The sequence below is a fragment of the Coregonus lavaretus genome, assembly GCF_964263955.1.
Source record: "Coregonus lavaretus genome assembly, chromosome: 18".
Taxonomy (NCBI): domain Eukaryota; kingdom Metazoa; phylum Chordata; class Actinopteri; order Salmoniformes; family Salmonidae; genus Coregonus; species Coregonus lavaretus.
In genome coordinates, this window is record NC_140005.1 from 37,724,350 (window position 1) to 37,749,553 (window position 25,204).

The following is a 25,204-nucleotide window of genomic DNA, read 5'->3' on the forward strand; positions in this document are numbered from 1 at the left end:
GTCTATCTATGGGTAACAGGGTTGACGTTTTATGCTCAACCCGCTCACTTTTACACCACAAAACAACAGCAAATGACCAGAAAGAGTAGAACTAGCTCACCTGCTTGTACCCTATGATTTGACTATTAGGTGTTTCATGCTTATTTTGAAAAATGGTCTTTCTTTTTATGAATAGTTTCACCATATTAAAACGAGAGTTCAGTTCACGTAACAGGGTTGACCTTCAAATGAGGTACAGATGTAAATTAATCACTAATCACATGAAATAAATAATAATCTTCAGAAATAACTAGGGCTTTACAATGATGGTGAAAACTTGGAGAAATGTTGGGGTTAAGTGGGTTAAAATCTTCCTAGAAGTTACAGAGGGTGCATGGAGGGACATGTCAAAATGCTGATTTTGCTTGCACTAGCAAGTCTTTATTCATATAAAAAATCTGATTTATTGAATTATCCATGTCTATATTAGCTAACTGGCACTTCATTTAACATAACAGGCTTTTAAAATGCAATATTAGTGCACAATTTCTACTTAAAATATCAAAGGGACGCAAAAGGCACTCTTTTCGTGGAACGACCCGATTGCATTTGACTGATGCTTTTGAACAGACTGGGTTCCAATATAAAAGCAAGACAACCTCTCTGAGGCCTTACTAGGTCACTTCATTCACAATCAGATAGGCAGTATGTATTGTGTCCCTTGGGCATAATCATGCAGACCTCCATACAGCCCATATAGATCTCAGGTGGCTGTAAACTAAGCCGATTAAAATAATTACAAATGCAAAAAAATAAAATATGATAGTGCTGTACTTAATTAAAGATGTTGTTAAAAAAAAGGTATTTTATAAAGAAACATTTAATCATAAAGCATTCTCTTTTTATTGAAGGGCTCTAACAAGCTCAAGCACGGCTGAATCAATCACAGCAGTTTAAAAAACAACCCACAGGCATACAAACATAGTATTTAATAAAGGAATTAATAATCACACTTTAAAAATCCATTCATATACTGTATTTTCAACTGATCCATAGACATTTACTCCAGCATTCTTAAAATATTATTAAAATAAAAACCAACATTATTAGTAAATCAGTATTGTCACTTCAAAACTATTTCAACTGTGTGTTAAATGTATATTTCATAATTTGCTGATTGTGAGTTTGTTTTGTATTTTCTATTCAGCATTCCAAACACTGTATCTTTGGCAGTTCACATACTCTGTTTCAAAAGTGCAACTGACACACTCTCAAGCCTCTGCAGAATCCATTGAGCTTGTAAAAAAAAAGTAGTACCTTCAAGAGAATGCAGTACCTTAATAAGTTCATCGCTCAATGGAGGTTGTGCATCATCTCAAATGTGTAAATATTTCTGCATAACTCATTGGCCACACTTTTTCTTATCAAATTGCGTGTAAATTCAAAAAGGACATCAGGGACGTGTCTGAAACATACATGTTATTCCACTCACCAAATCGGCATTTACGTAAATGGGCCACTGAAAAGCTTCATAAACTGTATACCTGCACACAAAAAAAAGGGCTGGATTCAATCCGTATTGCCGAAGTATTGCGGAAGATCCGTGTAAAAATGTCAAGGTAATTTCTGATTGAACCGACATATGCAGCGTTTACCGTGAATGCAGTCTCCGCGACCGCAGGAACATTGCCTTTAATTGTCAATCGCGCTATAAAGCGGATCTTCAGCGATAGGGATTAAATAGAGAGCCCTTAGAGAGCTTCTTTCTTTGTACATCAATAAACTCAGAGAAACATACAAAGTTATAGGTTTGTCTTTACAATTCAAGCATATCAATTCTTTACAATTTAAGCATATCAATTCAAGCCACATTAAAAGCTAAAGAGCAGAATCTCTAAACAGCTTTATAAATTATTCTGGAATAAAAAAGTGTTGTTTGTACGTGCGTGTGTATGTGTCGTGTGTGTGTGACATGTTTGTGACGTGTGTATCAGTATGTACATGTGTCGCAGTAAGTGTGTGTGTATTCATTTTTCCAGGTTGAGCAGAAGGCGTGGCAGGTCCCTGTAGTCGATCTGTTGCAGCACCAACAGGCAGTAGAGGAGCAGCCACAGCAGTAGGAGAATGTAGTACTCTGTCAATGAAGTAGGAGTCCTCATCTCCCTCCAGCTACACACACACACACACACACACACACACACACACACACACACACACACAGAGAGAGAGAACCGGGTTCAGCAGAAGGTCAACAGAACCAAACAGACTTTAAACCCAGCTAGCACATTTGGTTCCTTGGAAGTTGTGGGAATGTACGTTTTTGGTTTCCTATTGGTTCTGGGAACGAAGCCATAACGTTTTTTAACTGTTCTGAGAACGGAAGTGAAAACTTTGCCTGTTCTGGGAACTTTAATTTTTAGGTTGCAGGGAGGTTCTGAAAACGTTTTACTATGGTTCTCTGAAAGTTTTCCTGGGAGGTTTACTAACCTTCTGAGAACGGAAATTATAGGTTATTTGAAGGTAATTAAATAACGTTCTGAGAACATGTTTCAATAAGACTTTTAATAACACTGGTAGCTTAGGTTAACTGTTTTGAACTCCAAGCACACCTGGAAATTCATTTGCTTAGGCATTAATCATGCAAACACATTTATTTTTGTATTGTGCCACGGCATCAGTGAGATTCTGAACCTATGAACTTCTGTTCTCTATCAATGGAATTAGTTCACTGTGCCACCAGGATGGAGCTAGCATGCCATGTTTTTCTAAAACTTATACAAAGCTGTTCATTGTAGTCTATTCAAGCAGACCCCATTTCAAAGGAAACAAACACTCATTAAGATTAGGTGTGGCCAATTAGTGGGCACGGCCAACACACCTGAACACACTTAACAAGATAGGCTAAAGAGAGTATTGTTGACGCTGCGAATGGAATGTATATGTTTTTAAATAATATTCTTAGAACGTTCTTTGAACGTTACTAATGTTTTCTTGTGGTTTTTACGGAAAGTTTTCTTAACGTTCTGAGAACATGACTTTAAATAGAACCATGAGGAAAGCTGCAGAAAACGTTATGCTGAAGTACTGAAATTCCCACAGAAGAACGTTGTTTCTTAACATTCTCTGAACGTTCTGAGAACATTACTTTAAATAGAACCATCAGGAAACCTGTGGGAAACGTTACAGCTTAGGTACTGAAATTCCCACCTAAGAAACATATTGTTCTCAGAATGTTATGTGCTAGCTGGCTATCCTGCACCATTCCCAGAACGTTGTGGGAAGGTTAGATGCAAAATAATCATAGGACAACCACGCTCTCACCAAGCTCTAAGAAACATATGGTTCTCAGAACTTTATGTGCTAGCTGGGAAGAGATAATGTCAACATAAAAGGCAGAGCTAGAATTCAGGGTAAAATGGGTCAAAAGTTGAATAAAATATTAGAATATAAAAAACAGTTATATGTTAGGCTTCTCTAGTGACACCAAAACAAAAGCCCAGGATGGATTTAATTTATCCAGACTGAAGAGTTATTTTCATGTTGAACAGCTGTCTGATTGTGCTATAATGCCAACTCCTTGTCACTCATTGTCATGAGCAATGGAGTTTGCAATAGCAAAAACAGATATGGGACAAGGTTAATCTCATACTAATACTGTAACTAGGTACGGGGGTTTTGACATGGGCCCTAGTTGTTTACTATGGGCCCTAGTTATACCCTTCATACAACTAGCACCCGATGTTGTTCTTAGTCAGGTCACGTGGTCAGGATTTACTCCCGGGTCCTCCTAATAACTACTAACACAACATCCTTGTTCCTGAGCTACAGACAGCTGTGCTCCTTTATCTCTATGGCTGTGACCTAAATGGCACCCCATGGGCCCTGGTCAAAAGTAGTGTACTCTAAAGGGAGATAGGGTGCCATTTGGGATGCAGCCTATCTGTATGGCATCTCCCTCCCCAGAGGGCTGTAGATGATGTAATGATGTAAACGTTTCACACAATTACAACACCAGCCAAGCTGTGCCCCATAAGAGTGATGATATCAGTCGAATATCGTGTGTCTCTGATTCCCACGATGCCTCACCTCAACACTCATGCAGGAGGGTTGTCATGGCAACTGCACGATCGCCACACCCAGTGACTTACGCTCAGACAAGTGAGCAAGAGAGCTCAGACAAGTGAGTAAGAGAGCAACGGTTCGTGCAACAAACCTCTGTTTTGGACAGAAGGAGCTATAACTGTAAATACAGTCATGCTACACGCCTACTGACTCATATCCTTACCTGGTGTCAGACTTGGTACTGTGAGTTCGGCTGGATGCCCCATTCTTCTGATTGTCCTTCTACGGGACAGAGGGATTACAATCCCAAAAACATGAGTGATGATGATAAAAGCACAGGTATTGTTTGTAGGCTCATCTTATGGTATAATACTTATATAGTAAATAATAAATATCCTAAATATCTTAAATGTTTTGCAACAAACCTCATTAGAGCCAGCCACCTTCCTCTGGTGGAGTGGTGTAGAACACATAGAACATTGTTCATCTGTGGTTCCATCACTGTCAGCTTCCATCCTGTTCAAAGAGAGAGAAAGAGAGAGAGACAGACAGACAGAGTGAGACAGCGAGAGAGAGAGACAGACAGACAGATAGACAGAGAGAGAGAGACAGAGAGAGAGAGAGAGTGCTATATTTGTGTTTCTTCTAGATAAAAAATGAATGAACACTATTATTCAGAACAAAGAAAACATCTTGTTTCTATAGCTATTATTTACATAGTTACTAACATACTGTACATTTCACTCATTAAAACAGATAAAAAAAAGCCACTATCATTACAATAAAACATTTCAGAATCAGTCATCAGCACAGATTATATCATTGAATTACTGTATGTCATTATGTAATTTGAATTGTTTAGAGCCTCTTAATGTTAGTGGAGAGGAAATTAGCTTCCAATTTCAATGACTAGCCAGATCTAAACACATTTCATTGAGTACATTTAAGGCGTTTTGCTCTATCAAACTGGGAGGCCCAGTTCTGAAGTCATGTCCTTCGTTGCTTAACATTGCTTTCCCCCAAAATAATGTTCTGTGCTGTGTTTCTCAGGCTGCGTCCCAAATGATACCCCTTTCCCTATATAGTGCACTACTTTTGACCAGAGCCCATAGTAGTGCACTATAAAGGGAATAGGGTGCCATTTGGGACACAGCCCAGCTGTACCAGGGGCCTAAGAATAGCATCCTACCTCATGGTCTCATTGTTTTCTCTGGCAGCAGCAGAGGCAGGCTTCTCCTCATCAGTCCTGGTGAGATCACTGCTCTCAGCAGATCCACGGTGGGTCTCCATCTCTGTCTCCACCACACCCCCATCTCCCGTCGTCTGCTCCCCCAGCACGGAGCGCCATTCCTGTGGGTCCGATAGCCTGGAGCCCCCTCTCACTTCAACCTCCTGGGCACACATAGGGGGGGGGAGACTACTTTAGAGTGTAACGGGAAGGTGTAGGTTGTTGGGTAGGATAATAGGGTATGGATGTAGTGGTGTGGGGGTAAAGGGTTACTGGCTAGTCATTAGTAATGGGGGAAAATCGATACAGTTACATATCGCAATATTATTTTGGACGATATTATATAGATACTTTGACTCCAAGTATTGATTTGTAAAAAATACATATATATATATATATATATATATATGTATGTTTTTGTTTCTTTCTTTGTTTTTGCTAGGTAGCATTAGCTAACGCTAGTCGGCTGTACCTGCGCCAAAACTCCAGTATTTTTCATCCTATATCTTCTTTTTAAATAATGAGCCAACATGTTTTCAGCACTTTTATTTCCATGACTGATCAAAACTCATTTATCATGCTCTCTCTTGTCTCTGCAGAAGACATAGTGAGAAATATGTTTGGAACATCAAATTGCAATAAAATCACAGTATCGAATCGCAATACATATAGAATCGTAAAAATTGCTATACATATCGTATCGGCACCTAAGTATCGTGATAATATCGTATCATGAGGTCCCTTTCAATTCCCAGCCCTAGTAGTCATAAAGCACTTGATAAGAAATGTCACTCATTCTCTTTAACTGTCTTGAACATTAGCTCCAATGTCCCTCCTTTAAATCATGGGTAATGTTCTCATGATTGATTCATGATTCATGGTGGGTCAAAACAGTTTATAAACTGACTGCTAAATATGACTTGGTATGCAGAACATCTAGCACCAAAACAATGCATATATTATCAGACGCCCCGACAGACAGACACGTCAGATAGGACCAGAGAAAAGGATGACAGATAATAACACATGCTGACAGATTATTGCATATAATGAGACAGTGTATGTGTGAAATATCACGTCACTCTGATGTTGTCTGATGTTGTTTGGATCACCTTGTACACACACACGCAGGACGCGTGCATACATGCACACACACACACACACACACACACACACACACACACAGATCTGTCCTCGTTTTCCATACACACTGGCTTACCTTATCCTGCTTCTGCATTGTTGACTCCTCTCTGAGATCTTCTTGATCCAGTTGGCTTTTTATGTGTGAGTCTGGACTGCTGTGTGTGTGTGTCTCTGTATGTGTCTCTGTCTGGCTATGTGTGTGCGAGTCTGTGTGTGTCTCTGGTTCTGGTTCTGAGGACGGTGCTGGTTGTAGAGCTGCAACATTAAAGGTTGAGGGCCAGGTCTCTACTGACTTGCTGAAGGAAGAGGACCACGGCGATGTCTCCACGTCATTCTCTGGTTCCTCTACAGGACCACAGTCATCTGTATCCGGGTAGAACAGGTCCATGGGATCCAGAGTTTCACCCAATGTCATTGTCTCCTCAAGTGCCCCACTGCTGTCAGCAGCACTGTCTGCTTGGAACAAGTCCATTGGTTCACTTTCAGGCTTCTCAATAGCACTGCTCCTCTCACTGTCTGTATAGGCCACATCGACACTCTCGTTTTCCCTCTTTTCTGTGTCTGCCATTTCGTCCCCTGTCTCTTCAACAGCAGAGGCCCCTGTCTCACTATGACTGCCCTCAGTATGATCCTCTGCATCCTTCTCTATGTCTCTCTCTTGACCAGGCGGTAGGGATACAGACTGGTTCTTGGTGTGTGTGTCTGAGGGAGGAGAGTGAGGAACCAGCCCAGTGAGGACCAGTCCAGGGTTAGACTCCACGAAGGCCTCAATGACATGGGAGATGGGGACATCATAGTGGGGGTAGTACACCATGTCCAGGGGGATAATGGACACTGGCGTGCCCTGAAAGGGGACCTCCACTACTGTCTCTCTGTTGTCTGTGGCCCCAGACCCAGTAGCATCCACCCTGTCATGGCCATTTTCTGCCCCGCTCTTCTTCTCAGGAGCTACTACATTCACTTCAGCATCTCCACCACAAGGGGCTATCTCACACTTTTCAACCAAGCCACCTCCAGGGGGCCCCCACAGGTCTGGGTCTTCATCCCCAGCCTCTGCCTCTCTCTCTGGGCTCTGGGTCCTCTCCTCTCTGTCCTCTGCTGGATGTGTGGAGCTCTGCCGACCGTCTGTGCAGGCCAGAGATTCAGGGTCTTTTTGTCCAGTATGGCTCTCCTCTTCTGGGTTCATACCTGGTTCTGAGGATCCCCCCTGGATGGTCCGACTCTGGTCCATCCCCATATACGGTTGTGACTGCTCTGTGACCTCATCCGCCTGCGTCGTAGTGTTCTCCTGTGACTCTATGTGGCCGTTCAGAACATTCTTTATCTTCTCTTGTGTTTCGGACTCTTCTGTGACCTGCTTGTGCCTTTCCTCTGACCCCTCCTGAGACCGCTCCCCATTTCTGTCCCTCTCTGACAGGGACGTAGTCGGTCTGTGTTCCGTCACCACTCTGTCAGTCACATCCCTTTGACCCTCTGCTTTATCAGAACGTTCCGTAGCTAAGCCTCTCTCTGGGTTTCCAGCCTTCCTGGAATCTGTAGATGGTTCCACTGTTTCCTTCTTGGCACCTTCTGATGTTCTGTCTGTCCTCTCCAGGACACTGTCCTGCTGATTTGGCTTTTCATACAGGTCAGGGGTCCCCTGCTGTGATTGGCTGATTTCCTCGTGTTGAGGAGAACACACAGCTCCTCCTATCTCACCCTCACACACACTCTCACCCTCACACACACTCTCCCTTTTCTGGTCAGAGTCAGTCTGCTGAGGCTTGTCAGAGAACTCTAAAGATGGCCGCCCCTGCTCCTTGTTGACTCCATTACTCTGACCTGTAGTTGTGTCCATTCCTTCTGAGTCACTTTCTGTTCTCTCTGTTATGTTCTTTCCTTCTCTTTGATCAGGCTCCTGCTTGGCTGCCTTGTCCTCACTCAGTTCCAGAATGTAGCTATATGCCTCCTCCTCGTCTTCCTTCTCTTTCTTCTTCCTCTCCTCCTCCTCCTCTTCCTCTGGTTGTGTATTGGCCCTGTCCTGTGTGCTCTCCACTGAGCTCAGAGAGTAGTTCCCCTCGTCGATAAACAACTCCGGCATCACTTCCTGTTCCTCATCCTGAGGCTTCCCTGTCTTTGGCCCCATAACCGACGGCAACGGATCCTCCAGATCAAGTGTGACCCCATGGGGTGTGGAGGGAGGGATGTTCATGTCCCAGGATTCCCCGCTGTCGCATAGCGACCCGTCGCTACGGCTCTCCACAAACCTGTCCGGCATCACTGCCTCGCTCGGCAGGCGCTCCCAACAGGAGTCTGGCGAACCGATCACAGAGTCACTGATCGTTGAGTCACAGGACACAGAGCTGATGACCGAGTCGACAAAGGAGGGCTGCGGAGAGCTGAAGACAGGGCTGGGGGTGGACCCTACCAACGAGCCTTCGTTGACCGGGGAGCGCTCCACCATGGGCGGTGATGTGGGGGACTTGAGCTCCTCTGAGAAAGAGGAGAGGAAGATTTTGGGTGGGGGCTGGACCAAGTCCCTCCGGACCACGAAGGGCCTCTCTCGGCCCCGGCTAAGGTGAACCCCATTCCTCAGGTCGTGGGAGGAGTCGTTGACACGACAGCTGAGTCTACCTGACGACACACTCCTTTGTATCACATCAGATACATTCTCATGGGGCTAAGAGAGACAGAGAGAGAGGATAGAGAGATTTATCAGGTTATCTGTGGTTTGTGTATCTAGTGCAGGAGTGTCAAACATCCAGCCCACGAGCCCAATCAATTATTATTATATATATATATTTTTTTACAATCTTAATCAACATTGAAATGACTAAAACCAAATCGAAACTGTGTAGAAATCATAATAGACCGACAATTATAGTCTCTTCACTTTGTCCAGCTTGCTAACAGTCATTGAAACGAAAGCTAGACAGTCAGGGAAACAAAAAGCGATGGATAAAGGAAATATAATACATTTTAAGTGCGTCCCTCCAGGCCTCGGTGAAGACCGTATGCGGCCCGCGGGGCAACATTTGTTTGACACCCCTGATCTAGTGGTTTGTTTAAACTACTGTATACATCATATATTGATCATGAGATTAATATCATGCAGACTCTAAATGTGTTCTAAATCGCACCGCATTATCTATATAGTGCACTACTTTTGACCAGAGCCCTTGGGACACCCCTTGAGTCTCTCTCACCTCTTCCATCCCAGGGAAGTGCTCCAGGAACTGGGACACGTAGGTCATGATGGACTGCTCGTCTGGAGGGTTAATGGTCACGTCTGTGGAGATGGAAATGTGGGAATGATAACAGAGGGACTTAAGATCGACTAGTGGTAAATCTTCTAATACACTCTGATTGTACAGCATAATTGTAGCCAAGTCCCAGATCTCTTTGTGCTGTCTTGTCAACTGCTATGGCCATTGTCATGTATTTTGGCATGACAACGGCAATAGGAGTGGGCTATATAGCACTAACAGATCTGGGACCAGGCCAACATAATTGCCCCTTGTGGCAATGAATAAAGTCTCAATGAATTGAATTGGATTAAATTGAACTGAATTTAATTGAATAATTTACCCTCTGGTTCCAGTAGTCTGGGTATGCCCAGGCTGTAGTGGGCTGTCCTGAAGGCCTCCTCTAGGTTCTCCCTGGCTGTCCTCAGCAGAGCTCTCCTCATGTCCACCAGGCTGGGGTCAATAGACTTAATGATGGCCAGGAAGGCCAGCCCACTGGTCCAGCTCTTCCCAAAGTCCTGCACCGCCACACCATACCTGACACACACAGACAGACAAGACTCGGCAAGTCAGCAACATCTGACACTAACACTTGAACATGATTGCAGTCAAACTTTCAAACTTGTGTGTAAGTATTACTGTATTTGCTGTTGCCTGTACTGGATTTTCACAGGTTCATCAAATACCCTATCCTATTTGTGAGTTTGTCTCTTATGAATTTGACATATGATTGCTGTCCAATCACAACTCACTTCCTGGTGCGTCTCTGGACCCACTGCAGGAGCGTCTTGATGGCCTTCCCATGATCCCTCATGGCGATGGAGCGCGGCCTCTCATCGGAGGGCGTACTGGAGTGGGAGATGTCGGAGTCGGAGCTGGTGGCGAGCGAGGAGAGGCTGGAGGACGAGGGGAACTGGCTCTTAATGTTCCCTGTCAGCTCCTTGATCTGAGAGACAGAGGAAGAGTAGGCACTTATTTCATTACTTAATATCTGAGAGAGAGAAAGAAGAGAGAGAGGAGAGAGAGGAGAGAGAGGAGAGAGAGAGAGGAGAGAGGAGAGGAGAGCGAGAGAGGAGAGAGGAGAGAGAGGAGAGCGAGAGAGAGAAAGAGAGAGAGAAAGAGAGAGAAAGAGAGGAGCAATAGAGAGGAGAGAGAGACAGAAAGAGAGAGAGAGAGTTTACCTGGAAAAACAGGATGATATTCCAGATGAGTCCGAGAACGATGGAAGAGTTGCCATCGGCGACATCTGCAGCGTCAATACTGACCAGCTTCACCTGTGCAGGTAAATACACCCAGGTAAACAATCCAACCAATCAACAGGATATTTAGACAGTGGTGTTCTGATGCTCCTACCAAGATGTAAAAAATTGTCCGGACAGCTTCAGCTATAAATATCATTGAAGGGAATAAAGCTGCCGTCCACTTCCCTTCATAGGTGATTGGTGATTCATTGGTGATTGGCTGTGATATTCCTTGGTGATTGGCTGTGATACTCACATTTCTTTCCTCTAGGAAGGTGAGGACCTTTGCGATGTTGTTCAGTCTGAAGATACGATGTGAGGACTGTTTCCATCCATGAAGCTGGAGGAGGACCCCAACCATACAATAAACAGCTGGGTGAATTGTTAGCCACCGAAATCGAACTCAAACACAATCTTTAACACACAACTTCTCCATATCTAGCATAGCCATGGGCTGCCTCCCAAATGGCACCCTATTCCCTACATCGTGCACTACTTTTGACCAGGGCCTATAGGGATTAGGATGTCATTTGTGACACATACAAATGAACCAACAAAGCATCACTAACATCTGAATACTGTGTGGATGGTGTAATATTGTTGGTGGAAATCTCACCAGCTTGCATCCGGACAGTTCCTCCAGCAGAGCCATGAGTATCCTTCCATCCTGGATATCTCTGAACAGGTCGTTTACCTCCATCGGAGGAGTGCACTGAAAACAGGAGGAGAGGAGGGTTCATCTTTCAACAGCCCTGATGATGTAAAAAACACATTTCAGTCTTCTTTTGATGATGCAACAACTAAAAGTGGGTGTGTCTGATGTCTGACTTATTAAGTGCACATGTAGTATAAGCAGTGGAGAATAATGGCCATTGACATTTCTCTGGTGTTGGTTTTATGCTGGCTGGTAGGACTGCCAATAACTGTCAAAGATGGATCTTATCAGTATAATGAGCAGCCTCTCAAAACAGCTATTAAGTAATAGCTATGACATCAAACCGAACCATGCATGAACCAATCTCGCTACATCTGAACGCTTACTTGAGAGAGTTAGTGAGTGAGCAAAACTTTCCATCAAAACCCAGGGGACAAACGTATGATTGTCGATTAGTGGGTCAGAGATTTGATGTAACGCCAGACAGTGTGTCAGAGAAGAGAGGTTCATTGTGTGAGAGAAACAAAGGCTTCATCACTATTTGGTCTCTCTCTCTCAGTCAGCCTTATGGCTCTGCTCTGTTATCATCTCATCTCTCTGTCGCCTGAAACCTTAGAAGCACAAAACAGCCTTGCCAATGCAAACAATGATGTAAGGCTAGAGTAGTGAAACTCACTAAATAACTAATGGCAGAGCAGTGTGTGTGTGTGTGTGTGTGTGTGTGTGTGTGTGTGTGTGTGTGTGTGTGTGTGTGTGTGTGTGTGTTTGTGTGTGTGTGTGTGTGTGTGTTTGTGTGTGTGTGTGTGTGTGTGTGTGTGTGTGTGTGTTTGTGTGTGTGTGTGTGTGTGTGTGTGTGTGTGTGTTTGTGTGTGTGTGTGTGTGTGTGTGTGTGTGTGTGTGTGTGTGTGTGTGCGTGCGTGCGTGCGTGTGAGCGAGAGTGGGTGGGAGAGAGTGCGGCGGTGGTGGGGGTGAAGAGAGGGAAAAAAAATTTTTTTAATGAGTGCGCACAAGTGTGTGTGTGCTTGAGAGTGGCGGGAATACAGAACGGCTGAGGGTACGTGTAGGTTAGCAGACAAAGAGAAAGTATGTGTGGGCCTTTTCACCACGGTTCCTTGGAAATTTGTTCAGGAATGCTATTCATGTAAATAAAGCAGTTCTTCAAATTACACAATTCAATCTGAGAAGAAAGGAGGAAGAAAAGTACAAAAAAGGCCTATGGCGATCATACCATGCCAGCATGGCCCGAAAATATTTTTGTATCTCAGATTGTTCTGGCAATTCTCACATAAAAACTTAATTGGGAGGAAGGATGTTTGATATGCTTATTACTTTTGTAACATAAACTTCTTTTTTTAATCATGATAAAAGGGGCCTAATCTAATATATGGGGTATCGCTACATTCTGAAATACAGTTTCACACATTATTTTATTCAACATTAAAACTATTAATATTATTATCTCAAAAGTACCCTTTTTGATTTTGTAAATTCTTTGACATATTGTTTTAAACAACGTCAAATTTCCAGAGTGGGCTCTCCCCTGCCTTTAAAGTTATGAGCAATTTTATGAGCACCACCAACACAATTGTCACACCAGCCTTCGCTTTGGCTTCCCCTCCTGTCCAGCTCAGGCGGTAGGCATCGCCGGCCTTCTAGCTGCTGCCGAACCTGCTGCTGGCAAACGCCCTTCACTCATCAACCCCGGACTTGTCTCGTCATCATTACACACACCTGGTTCCAATCCCCACTCTATCACTGTATATATACTCCCTTTGTCATTTGTCTTTGTCGGTCATTGTATATGTTGCTTGTTTTCCTGAAAGGAATCTCTCCTACTATTTCCTGAGTACTTTATATTTTGCACTGTGGGTTTTGTCCCGCTTTAAGCTATGATGCTTTAATAAATTCAGTAGTTCTAAACCTGCCACTGCCTCCTGCCTACTCCTCTCTACACTTGTGACAGAATGACCGACCCAAGAAAACAGGAGGCAGCAGGACATCAAGACCTCTCCGCTGTAGGAACAAAGCCTATAGGGACATCCTAATCCCTATAGGCCCTGGCTGTTGACGATTTTCCGCAGCGGGCTACAGGCGGACGTCCAGACCGAGCTGGCCTGTCGCGATGAGGACCTCCCGCTGGACCAGCTCATCGCCATGGCCATCCACCTGGATAATCTGCTGCGTCCCTGTCATCGCCCATCCCAGGGGTTCGGGTCTCTCCTAGGAACCTCCAGTGAGACTGAGCCCATGGAGGTGGGCACGACGCACCTTCCCCCAGAGGAACGTCAACGTCGCCGTCAACAGGGTTTCTGCTCCTACTGCGGAGAGTCGGACCACCCCTGGAACACCTGTTCCAGAAGGAGAACCAGGCGAGGAAGAGACAGGCCGAGGAGCGCTCCTGCTCCTTTCCAGGTAGGCGTGGACGTGCCTTGCTCCTCTCTGTCCACCCAGCCCGTCCTCCTCCCAGTCACCTTCCCGGACTATCCTGGTCCCCCACTGAGTCTTGCCTTAGTGGACTCAGGTGCTGCAGGCAATTTCCTAGACCAGTCAGTGGCCTTATCATTACGCATTCCTCTAGTCCCTTTACAACCCCCTATCCCAGTCCATGCCCTAGACAACCGTCCCCTAGGAACAGGACTGGTGAGCCAGACCACGATTCCCATTTCCCTCACAGTTGATCATAACAACCATGAACGCATCACGTTCCTCATCTTAGACTCTCCTGCACACCCCGTAGTTTTAGGTCTCCTCTGGTTACAGTTGCATAACCCCAGTACAGTGGGGGAAAAAAGTATTTAGTCAGCCACCAATTGTGCAAGTTCTCCCACTTAAAAAGATGAGAGAGGCCTGTAATTTTCATCATAGGTACACGTCAACTATGACAGACAGATTTTTTATGAATTTATTTGCAAATTATGGTGGAAAATAAGTATTTGGTCACCTACAAACAAGCAAGATTTCTGGCTCTCACAGACCTGTAACTTCTTCTTTAAGAGGCTCCTCTGTCCTCCACTCGTTACCTGTATTAATGGCACCTGTTTGAACTTGTTATCAGTATAAAAGACACCTGTCCACAACCTCAAACAGTCACACTCCAAACTCCACTATGGCCAAGACCAAAGAGCTGTCAAAGGACACCAGAAACAAAATTGTAGACCTGCACCAGGCTGGGAAGACTGAATCTGCAATAGGTAAGCAGCTTGGTTTGAAGAAATCAACTGTGGGAGCAATTATTAGGAAATGGAAGACATACAAGACCACTGATAATCTCCCTCGATCTGGGTCTCCACGCAAGATCTCACCCCGTGGGGTCAAAATGATCACAAGAACGGTGAGCAAACGTCCCAGAACCACACGGGGGAACCTAGTGAATGACCTGCAGAGAGCTGGGACCAAAGTAACAAAGCCTACCATCAGTAACACACTACGCCGCCAGGGACTCAAATCCTGCAGTGCCAGACGTGTCCCCCTGCTTAAGCCAGTACATGTCCAGGCCCGTCTGAAGTTTGCTAGAGTGCATTTGGATGATCCAGAAGAGGATTGGGAGAATGTCATATGGTCAGATGAAACCAAAATATAACTTTTTGGTAAAAACTCAACTCGTCGTGTTTGGAGGACAAAGAATGCTGAGTTGCATCCAAAGAACACCATACCTACTGTGAAGCATGGGGGTGGAAACATCATGCTTTGGGGCTGTTTTTCTGCAAAGGGACCAGGACGACTGATCCGTGTAAAGGAAAGAATGAATGGGGCCATGTATCGTGAGATTTTGAGTGAAAACCTCCTTCCATCAGCAAGGGCATTGAAGATGAAACGTGGCTGGGTCTTTCAGCATGACAATGATCCCAAACACACCGCCCGGGCAACGAAGGAGTGGCTTCGTAAGAAGCATTTCAAGGTCCTGGAGTGGCCTAGCCAGTCTCCAGATCTCAACCCCATAGAAAATCTTTGGAGGGAGTTGAAAGTCCGTGTTGCCCAGCGACAGCCCCAAAACATCACTGCTCTAGAGGAGATCTGCATGGAGGAATGGGCCAAAATACCAGCAACAGTGTGTGAAAACCTTGTGAAGACTTACAGAAAACATTTGACCTGTGTCATTGCCAACAAAGGGTATATAACAAAGTATTGAGAAACTTTTGTTATTGACCAAATACTTATTTTCCACCATAATTTGCAAATAAATTCATAAAAAATCCTACAATGTGATTTTCTGGATTTCTTTTCTCATTTTGTCTGTCATAGTTGATGTGTACCTATGATGACAATTACAGGCCTCTCTCATCTTTTTAAGTGGGAGAACTTGCACAATTGGTGGCTGACTAAATACTTTTTTTCCCCACTGTATATCGTGGACAGAGAGGAGGTTGTTGGGTTGGTTGCAGGAGTGTCAGGGGAGGTGTCTCTCTGTGTCTATCTGTGCCACCTCTGTGGAAGGTCCGGACCAGGCCACCGACGTCCCTATCCCGGAGGAATTTTCAAAGACTCATGCCACGTGCCTGCCCCCTTATCGCCCATCGACCTACTGCCTGGTTCTACCCTCCCGCGGGGGCACATCTACACTCTCTCGCATGCAGAGACCGAAGCCATGGAGGTCTACATTCAGGAGGCGCTGGCCCAAGGATTCCTCCGTCCATTCACCTCTCCAGCCTCTTCCAGCTTATTTTTCGTGAAGAAGAAGGACGGAGGTCTCCGCCCCTGTATCGATTACCGGACACTGAATAAGGCTAAGGCTAAATTCAGTTATCCCCTGCCTCTCATACCCACTGTGATCGAACAGATGCTTTACTAATTTGGATTTACGCAGTGCCTACAACCTGGTGTGCATCAGAGAGGGGGATGAATGGAAGACCTCCTTCAGCACCAGCACCGGGCACTACAAATACAGGGTATAACTGAATATTATGCGAGGGCTTGCATATTTGCCCAATCACCACACTATTTCAGGGTAAAACTGTCAAATCATCGCAATATTATCACACAAAACTGACCCATCACCGCAGTACAAAAAGAGGGCTCGCAATTTCAACCAATCACCACACATTTACCGCATAATATGGTTCAATCAAGCCAAACGTCAACAAACCTTTTCCCTCATCAGTGCATTTTCATGACAAATTGGACAAAATCATTGCATATTGCATTGCAAAATGTCAGAATTGCCTCCACGAAATCCTGGAGTGACTGATAATGACCCCAAGATGTCTGTACCACGTACAGTTCACGGATCATAGGGTCTTACAGGAGGCATGTAATACTCTAAAAGGGGCCAAAAAAATTGCCACTTTCATCACGATTTTCTAAAAAATCTTTGTTAAACAAATGTAACAAAAATGTTAAAACATCTTGCCTCCCAATGAAGTTTTTAATGTGAATTGCCAGAACAATCTGTGATACCAAAAATATTTTTGGGCCATGCTGGCATGGAATCGCCCTATTACCTCTAATCTATATAAGGAAAAGGGTGCCATTTGAGACACAGATACAGCACCACCTGTACAGCATTAAGGGGAAGTAAATCTACTTTAGGGCAGACAGATAGCATCTACACATTCTATCAGATTAGCATTTACCGACTAATTACTTTTTTAACGCTATCTCTCTCTGCACTAGCAGTTCCTCTGCATCCATTTATCATGTATAGGGCCATGGGAGAGGCTACAACTCTGTTTGTGTGAGGGATAGACTCAAAGTGTTGTCAGAGAGAGGGCATTAAAATAGAAATTAGATGCTTCGGAAACGTAATCGTAACCCAGGTTCAGGAGTAGGTCTATACAGTCGTGGTCAAAGGTTTTGAGAATGACATAAATCCTAATTTTCACAAAGTCTGCTGCCTCAGTTTTGATGATGGCAATTTGCATATACTCCAGAATGTCATGAAGAGTGATCAAATGAATTGCAATTAATTGCAAAGTCCCTCTTTGCCATGAAAATGAACTTAATCCCAAAAAAACATTTCCACTGCATTTCAGCCCTGCCACAAAAGGACCAGCTGCCATCATGTCAGTGATTCTCTCGTTAACACAGGTGAGAGTGTTGACGAGGACAAGGCTGAAGATCACTCTGTCATACTGATTGAGTTAGAATAACAGACTGGAAGCTTTAAAAGGAGGGTGGTGCTTGAAATCATTGTTCTTCCTCTGTTAACCATGGTTACCTGCTAAGAAACACGTGCCGTCATCATTGCTTTGCACAAAAAGGGCTTCACAGGCAAGGATATTGCTGCTATTAAGATTGCACCTAAATCAACCATTTATCGGATCATCAATAACTTTAAGGAGAGAGGTTCAATTGTTGTGAAGAAGGCATCAGGGCGCCCAAGAAAGGCCAGCAAGCGCTAGGACCGTCTCCTAAAGTTGATTCAGCTGCAGGATCGGGGCACCACCAGTGCAGAGCTTGCTCAGCAATGGCAGCAGGCAGGTGTGAGTGCATCTGCACGCACAGTGAGGCGAAGACTTTTGGAGGATGGCCTGGTGTCAAGAAGGGCAGCAAAGAAGCCACTTCTCTCCAGGAAAAACATCAGGGACAGACTGATATTCTGCAAAAGGTACAGGGATTGGACTGCTGAGGACTGGGGTAAAGTCATTTTCTCCTTGTCCGGAGAAGAGAAGGTGAGCGCTACCATCGGTCCTGTGTCATGCCAACAGTAAAGCATCCTGAGACCATTCATGTGTGGGGTTGCTTCTCAGCCAAGGGAGTGGGCTCACTCACAATTTTGCCTAAGAACACAGCCATGAATAAAGAATGGTACCAACACATCCTCCGAGAGCAACTTCTCCCAACCATCCAAGAACAGTTTGGTGACGACCAATGCCTTTTCCAGCATGATGGAGCACCTTGCCATAAGCCAAAAGTGATAACTAAGTGGCTCGGGGAACAAAACATCAAAATGTTGGGTCCATGGCCAGGAAACTCCCCAGACCTTAATCCCATTGAGAACTTGTGGTCGATCCTCAAGAGGTAGATGGACAAACAAAAACCCACAAATTCTGACAAACTCCAAGCATTGATTATGCAAGAATGGGCTGCCATCAGTCAGGATGCGGCCCAGAAGTTAATTGACAGCATACCAGGGCAGATTGCAGAGGTCTTGAAAAAGAAGGGTCAACACTGCAAATATTGACTCTTTGCATAAACTTAATGTAATTGTCAATAAAAGCCTTTGACACTTATGGAATGCTTGTAATTATAGTTCAGTATACCATAGTAACATCTGACAAAAAATATCTCATAACACTGAAGCAGCGAACTTTACATACTGTACATACTCCAGTTTGTGGTCTTGGGTAAGATATGTTTATTTTGAGGGATGGCTTTTTGGGGGGGAACTGTAGCAGGGTTGGAGTCAATTCCATTTCGATTCAGGAAGTTAAAAAAAATACATTTGCACTGAGGGAAATTGGAATTGGAATTTCAGTTTCAATTGAAATGGAATTGACCCAAACCCTGATCTGTAGACTTACCTTCTCCAAATGCAGATTCATCCATCGTGTGAACGTCCTCTTCTGAACGACTTCTCTTTCAACTGCAAGAGAAAAGCAACAGAAACACAGAGGAGGATGTGAATATGGTGGCTGTGAATAAAAGATGGGAATACAGAGAAGAGACCAGAAGCATCACTACTGACTCATGTAAGACAACAGCCTCATCTACTACCAGGCAACGTCCCAAATAGCCCCCTGTTCCCTATATAGTGCAATACTTTTGACCAGGGCCCATAGGGCTTTGGTCAAAAGTAGTGTACTACATAGGGAATAGGGTGCCATTTGTGATTTTTTTTTTTTTTACATCCTAGTACCTAGTACCAAAGCTTAACAACCCTAGTCGTTAATCAGCACTACCTCTACCCTGCAGCCATGACCTGTCAACACACCATAGCAACAGGGGGGTGCACTTAGCGTGCAAACACACACACATGCAACCCTCGAATGTGAACGCTCGCATGTGAACCTTTGCATGAACATAAACACTCACACATGTACATGCTCATATGCATGTACCCCACACACACACCAATTTTCTATCCAATCATATATTATATTGATTTCCATAAACAATACGGTGAAACTATTTGGTGAATCATGGTCATATCTTGCATGCTCACTCCTTGGTTATTATTAACCTGTGTGTTGTTGTGCATTAAATGGCTCACTGGAGTACCATCCAACAACCTCATGAGTATAGTTGTGTTGCTGGCAATGATAATGTATCTTGATGCCATATCTTATTATCTTTCCTAATTTCCTATCCAGAGTAGTGTGATTCTACGGTTGTTTCTCTTAGCGAATCGGAGCTTTGGTACTAGGATGTAAATAATGGACGTTGCAGTGGTAACAGTCGTCAATAGGAAGTAGGTGAAGGATAATGAATGTTAGGAAGAAGAGTGGGAGGGGCCCTGTAGTAGTAACCATGGAAACAACAACTGTTGCCACTGCAATTTCCCTGATCGTAAATTCAACTGACAGCCATGCTGGAGCATAAAGAAAGATATAGGGAAAAGACAGACAGCCATACTGTGACTAGTAACTAGACATAGCAAACGTTAACAAAATGAGAGACAATCTATAATGTCCCAACCTGGTCCCAGATCTGTTTGTGCTCTTGCCTACTCCATTGTCATTGTCAAACCAAACATGACAATTCCATAAGGAGTTGGCAAGAGAGCAGAAACAGATCTGGGACCAGGCTAATAATGTGCCCTATCATCATCCTTTTTCATTCTCTAAATACCCTTCATGTTCATGACAACCTCATTTGCCCTGACCAGCCATCAGGCAATTCTCAGCATTGGGTCATCTCTTCATTCCTCTGGTGTGTGTTTGTTGTAAAATGAGGCATTTATTCACAGATGTAGGAGTTCCTTCACCCCACTGAGCAAAACACAAACAACCGACTCCAGCTGAGACACAGAAGTACTGCTAGTCCTCATATCCAAACAAAGTTTCATCTGGAGTTTGGACACGGTTCCTTCTTTGCTGCTATCTCTGGGCCCTGAGTAGGCTTCACTCTCAGCCTCTACAGTGCTCTCTCTCTCTCTCACTTTCTCTTTCTCTTTCTCACTCACTTGTTCTCTTTCGCTCTCTCCCTCTTTGTCACAACTGAGTGCCCAAAGCTGTCACCCAGCCCCTAGCCTAGACCAGAGCAGTCAGGCTCTTTGTGTCTTTATGGTTGCTGGCTGGTTGCTGGCACTGGGATAGCTGGAGCGCTGGGAAATGGCTCCCTCATTATAGAGACATGCCCTATACACACACAGACGGACACAATAACAGACACACAGCCACACACACACATACACTTAGACACACTCAGAGACACACCACACACACTTTCAGGCAGAGACATGCAGACACAGAGAAAGAGGGACACACACACACTGAAGTAAAAGCAGGCTTCTGCTCTTGCTCTGGGAAAGAGCTTCAGTTGAAGACAGGAGGAGAGAAACCCTGGAGATAAGAGAAGAAAGCTTAGTAATGAACACCGTACTCTCTATGTATTTCTGTTTGTAGTATTACACTACGCTTATAAGACTATTAGTCATCATCAACTAATGTTTACGTTCTATCAGACTGCTATTCTATTGTTTCCTCTTTGCTCATAGTCTATGAAAATGTTGAGCTCATGCTGTGTAATTTATGCTTGTTTAGCTGCTTGTTTTTAGGAAGTTCTGTGACGCTGTAATATACTGTGTTATTTTTTCACATATACATGACATGTACACCTCCCCTGTGATGAGGACAGTCATTTATGTAGTCAATTAGCCAATGTGAGAAAACACCCACATCATGACAGGCTAGTTAAATAAAACACACCGAAAAGTCTGAAAACCCAACTGCCCACTGGACATATGAATAACCGTGGGCCATCCATAACTGTTGATCTAATTTTCCAGGTACATTATCCAAAATGCTGCACTGGTTTCTGTTAGGAATAACAGAGCCTGGGCCAAATTGAAAGGTGTCGTCAGATCTGAGGGCTCTTCAGAGAGACTTACCGTGGCCGGCGGCTGAGAAGTGTTTAATGGTTTTATGAAAGATTAGGCCACGCTGCATCCGGACCCACTCGGATACCTCATTCTGTTGGAGTGTGTGTGTCACTGCGAATGTGTACCATTGTGCGCTGGTGGTGATTTATAGCATGTGTGTGGCTGTGCGCCTAGAATTCCTAACCGTTAGTTTATTTTAAAAGGAATGACACCTAACGTCTTGGCAATGAGAGACAGACCTACATGGAAAAGAATGATCCACACTTTTTTATTTCTGTCTCTTTCTTTCTCTCTCTCTCTCTCTCTCTCTCTCTCTCTCTCTCTCTCTCTATCTCTCTCTCTCTCTCTCTCTCTCTCTCTCTCTCTCTCTCAGCGATGTGTCTGACTCAGATTCCTACAACACAAAAGGTTACACTTCTTGAATACCAACAAGTCCGGGGGAGTATGGACTCGGCTGGTTGAAACATTGCCTGTTAGGGGACAGTCTGGGGACAATCTGTCAAATGGCTCGTATAATCAGGCCCTATCCTCCAGGGAATCTGTCTGTTAGCCCACCAACACGTCAACTCCAGATGTCTTCCATTCAAAGCCTCCCACAGTCCACAGGCAAATATGGACACTGCCTTCCAAGAGCTATGTGTTCAGGAGCCCCTGACATTTGAACTCTGGGGTGGAAATAGAGGAATTTACGATTATGTTGTATCTTCACCCATCACACTGTACTGTAAGATAACACTGTAAAGTCAGAGCATGGATTTAGTAAGTCAGTCTAGTGTTGAGGTCAGGTTCTGTACTGGGAACAATGCAGGATGCTGAGCCTAAGCTTTGTTTTCTGAAAGAGCAGCCTTTGGCTCAGCTCTGGTGAGGTGTTTTCTATTATAGAGAATGTGCTTCTACAACACATTAGCTGCGATTTCTTCCAATGCCTAGGTGGGGTCTGTCCTTAGAACAGCAGTCACCTGGAATGTCCCCATTCTAGTATGGTAAGGGATGCGGGGAGTGTGTGTGTACCTTATTTTACCAGGCAAGTTGACTGAGAACACGTTCTTATTTACAGCAACGACCTGGTGAATAGTTACAGGGGAGAAGAGTTTTCCCTCTCTCTGTCTCAGAAGGTAAGAGCACAATGAATAGGACACATACTGTATACATGTATGATGTCACATCCTGAGTAACACAGGTGAATGCAGAGCGGTGCCATTATTCCAGCTCTCTGGCTGCACTGACAGGAGGGTTGCATCCCAAATGGCACCCTATTCCCTATATAGTGCACTACCTTTGGTCTGTAGGGAATACGGTGCCATTTGGGACACTGCTAAGGACCGGTACCTCCTGTCTGACTGGCATGTTGAACACAAGCTTACTGTTGTTCACTGTGAATGTTGATGTGTCAACATGTACAGTGTGACAAGCAATTCTCTATGCACTCTATCTTTCCTTATCTTATCTAGGCTATTGTTAGGTTTGAGGGCAGACCAAATATTACTACATATTACTGCTGTTGCCATTGATACTCATTTCTATTGTTAGGATTTATCCGATTTAACTCAGTATCGAGGAGAAACTGAAGCAACACTGTCTAGAGAAGCAGAGAAAATCATATGATTGCAATCTAATAATCCTATATTATCATATAACGAAATGGGATATAGTAAGTTGTCAACCAGACGTATATATTCTATTCTATACCCCCTTTCCCTCTCTTTTGTCTCAGTGTGTTGGCGCTGGCTCTAGACAAAATCACAGACTCTGTGGGAGCAATGAGGCCCCTCTCATTTGCTTGCCATGCAAAGAGTGGTGGAGCAAGTCTTAGACTCCTCAACTATATTGTAGAGAAAGCCTTTAACTGGGATATGAATGATCTGATTAACATTACGACAGCGTCCCAAATGGCACCCTATTCCATATATAATGCACTACTTTTGACCGGGGCCCGTAGGTCTCTGGTCAAAAGTAGTGCACTATGCAGGAAATAGGGTGCCATTTGGTACGCACTCATAATGTTACTCTTTTATACCGTCTCAGAGAGTCAAATAGAGAAGGGACATCACGGTGGGACTGAACAAATACCATTAGGAGGCAATTAGCTCAGTGCTTTTATTGAACACAGATCTGTACATGCTAGATGTGTATAATCACACTGATACAGACCTGTACATACTAGCTGTGTGCTGACAAAGGCACTTCTAGGGCTTTTTAGTTAGTATCTCTTTGCAGTGTAAATTCACCTACTGTTCATGTGATAATCCACTAATTTAAAGGAACAAAGAGTAGATGTGAGAGCCCAACTCTGCATCAGCATTCTGGATATAAACATATCAGTAGGAAAGTGGGCAAAAAACAAGTGTAAGAGACTAAGGCTGGGATTCAATCCGATTCAATCCGATTGCACTTTGTCGGCAATGCAGCTTTTTAAGGCAATGTTCCCACATTCGCAGAGGACCACATTCATGGCAAATGCTGCATATGACAGTTAAATCAGAAATTAACTCTAAATGGCGCATTGTCGACAAAATGCGATCGGATTGAATCCCGACCTAAGAGAAAAGTATCTGATCCAATACTGACATCCTTTTTCAGCAACATAACTCCCTTCACTGACCATTGGACTCTGTACAATAGATACACCAACAACAACAACACCCCCAACAAAGTATACTGTATGACAAACAGTCCCATTCCTCCATCTGAGAGTAATTACCACTAATAAACAAAACAAAGTCTGATTGAGGGTGATCCTGTGGGCGATCCTGGGGGCAGCTATCGCCTCTGCAGATTTCTACCTAACTGCCAGCCAATTAGAGGCTGTGAAGACGAGAAGAAAAAATACTGGAGGGGGGGGGTGCAGGAATCTTCCTCCCTGGGTAACAGAATGCCTCCAGATGTCCTGGGGTGCGTCCCAAATCAAATGGCACCCTATTCCCTATATAGTGCACTGCTTGGGGGCATAAGGTGAATAGGGTGCCATTTGGGAAGCAGCCATAATAATAATAATAATAATAATAATAATATGCCATTTAGCAGACGCTTTTATCCAAAGCGACTTACAGTCATGTGTTTATTTTTTATTTTTTATTTCACCTTTATTTAACCTGGTAAGCCAGTTGAGAACAAGTTCTCATTTACAACTGCGACCTGGCCAAGGTAAAGCAAAGCAGTGTGATAAAAACAACAACACAGAGTTATGTGTGCATACATTTTTACGAATGGGTGGTCCCATGGTCGACTGCCTGCCTGGCACCACCTCCTACGCACCTCAGAACAGTCCGAAGGAACAGAAAGTGCAGAATCCTTTTGAAAGTAGGCGAGAATGATGAAATAAATGTGCTGGATAAATTTACAGAAAGAAGGAGGAAATGAAATACGCTGGATGGATGGATGCTGGGTTCACCCTCCCTCAATACATTCCTGCTGTTGATTTATGTTGCTTTGCATTAAGATGAGGTCCTTCCCACTGGGTAAAAACTGGTTGAATCAATGTTTCCACATCATTTCAACAGAAAAATTCACTGTGATGACGTTGAATCAACATGGAAAACGGATTGGATTTGCAAACAGTCATCAACATAAGGGGATTCCGTCTTTTTTTCACCCAACTTTCACCCTAAATCCAATGAGACTGTGAAATATTTTGTTGATTTCAAATGTAAATCAAAACTAGACGTTGAACTGACGTCTGTGCCCAGTGGGTTG

General features: G+C 44.1%; 1 protein-coding gene across 1 annotated transcript in view; it reads right to left on the reverse strand.

Annotated features, from left to right (window-relative positions):
• Positions 1-861: 861 nt before the first annotated feature.
• clmna (calmin a) overlaps positions 862-25,204 on the reverse strand; it is a 36,808-nt gene continuing 12,465 nt past the window's right edge. Inside the window, exons 2-13 of the mRNA XM_084182243.1 lie at positions 18,993-19,054; positions 11,494-11,589; positions 11,134-11,217; positions 10,818-10,910; positions 10,389-10,582; positions 9,980-10,173; positions 9,598-9,680; positions 6,489-9,071; positions 5,231-5,433; positions 4,467-4,557; positions 4,265-4,323; positions 862-2,148 (exon numbers count right to left, since the gene is read on the reverse strand). Of these exons, the coding sequence (XP_084038369.1) occupies positions 2,007-2,148; positions 4,265-4,323; positions 4,467-4,557; positions 5,231-5,433; positions 6,489-9,071; positions 9,598-9,680; positions 9,980-10,173; positions 10,389-10,582; positions 10,818-10,910; positions 11,134-11,217; positions 11,494-11,589; positions 18,993-19,054 (3,884 nt within the window). The 3' untranslated portion in view covers positions 862-2,006. The remainder of the gene's footprint in view (positions 2,149-4,264; positions 4,324-4,466; positions 4,558-5,230; positions 5,434-6,488; positions 9,072-9,597; positions 9,681-9,979; positions 10,174-10,388; positions 10,583-10,817; positions 10,911-11,133; positions 11,218-11,493; positions 11,590-18,992; positions 19,055-25,204) is intronic.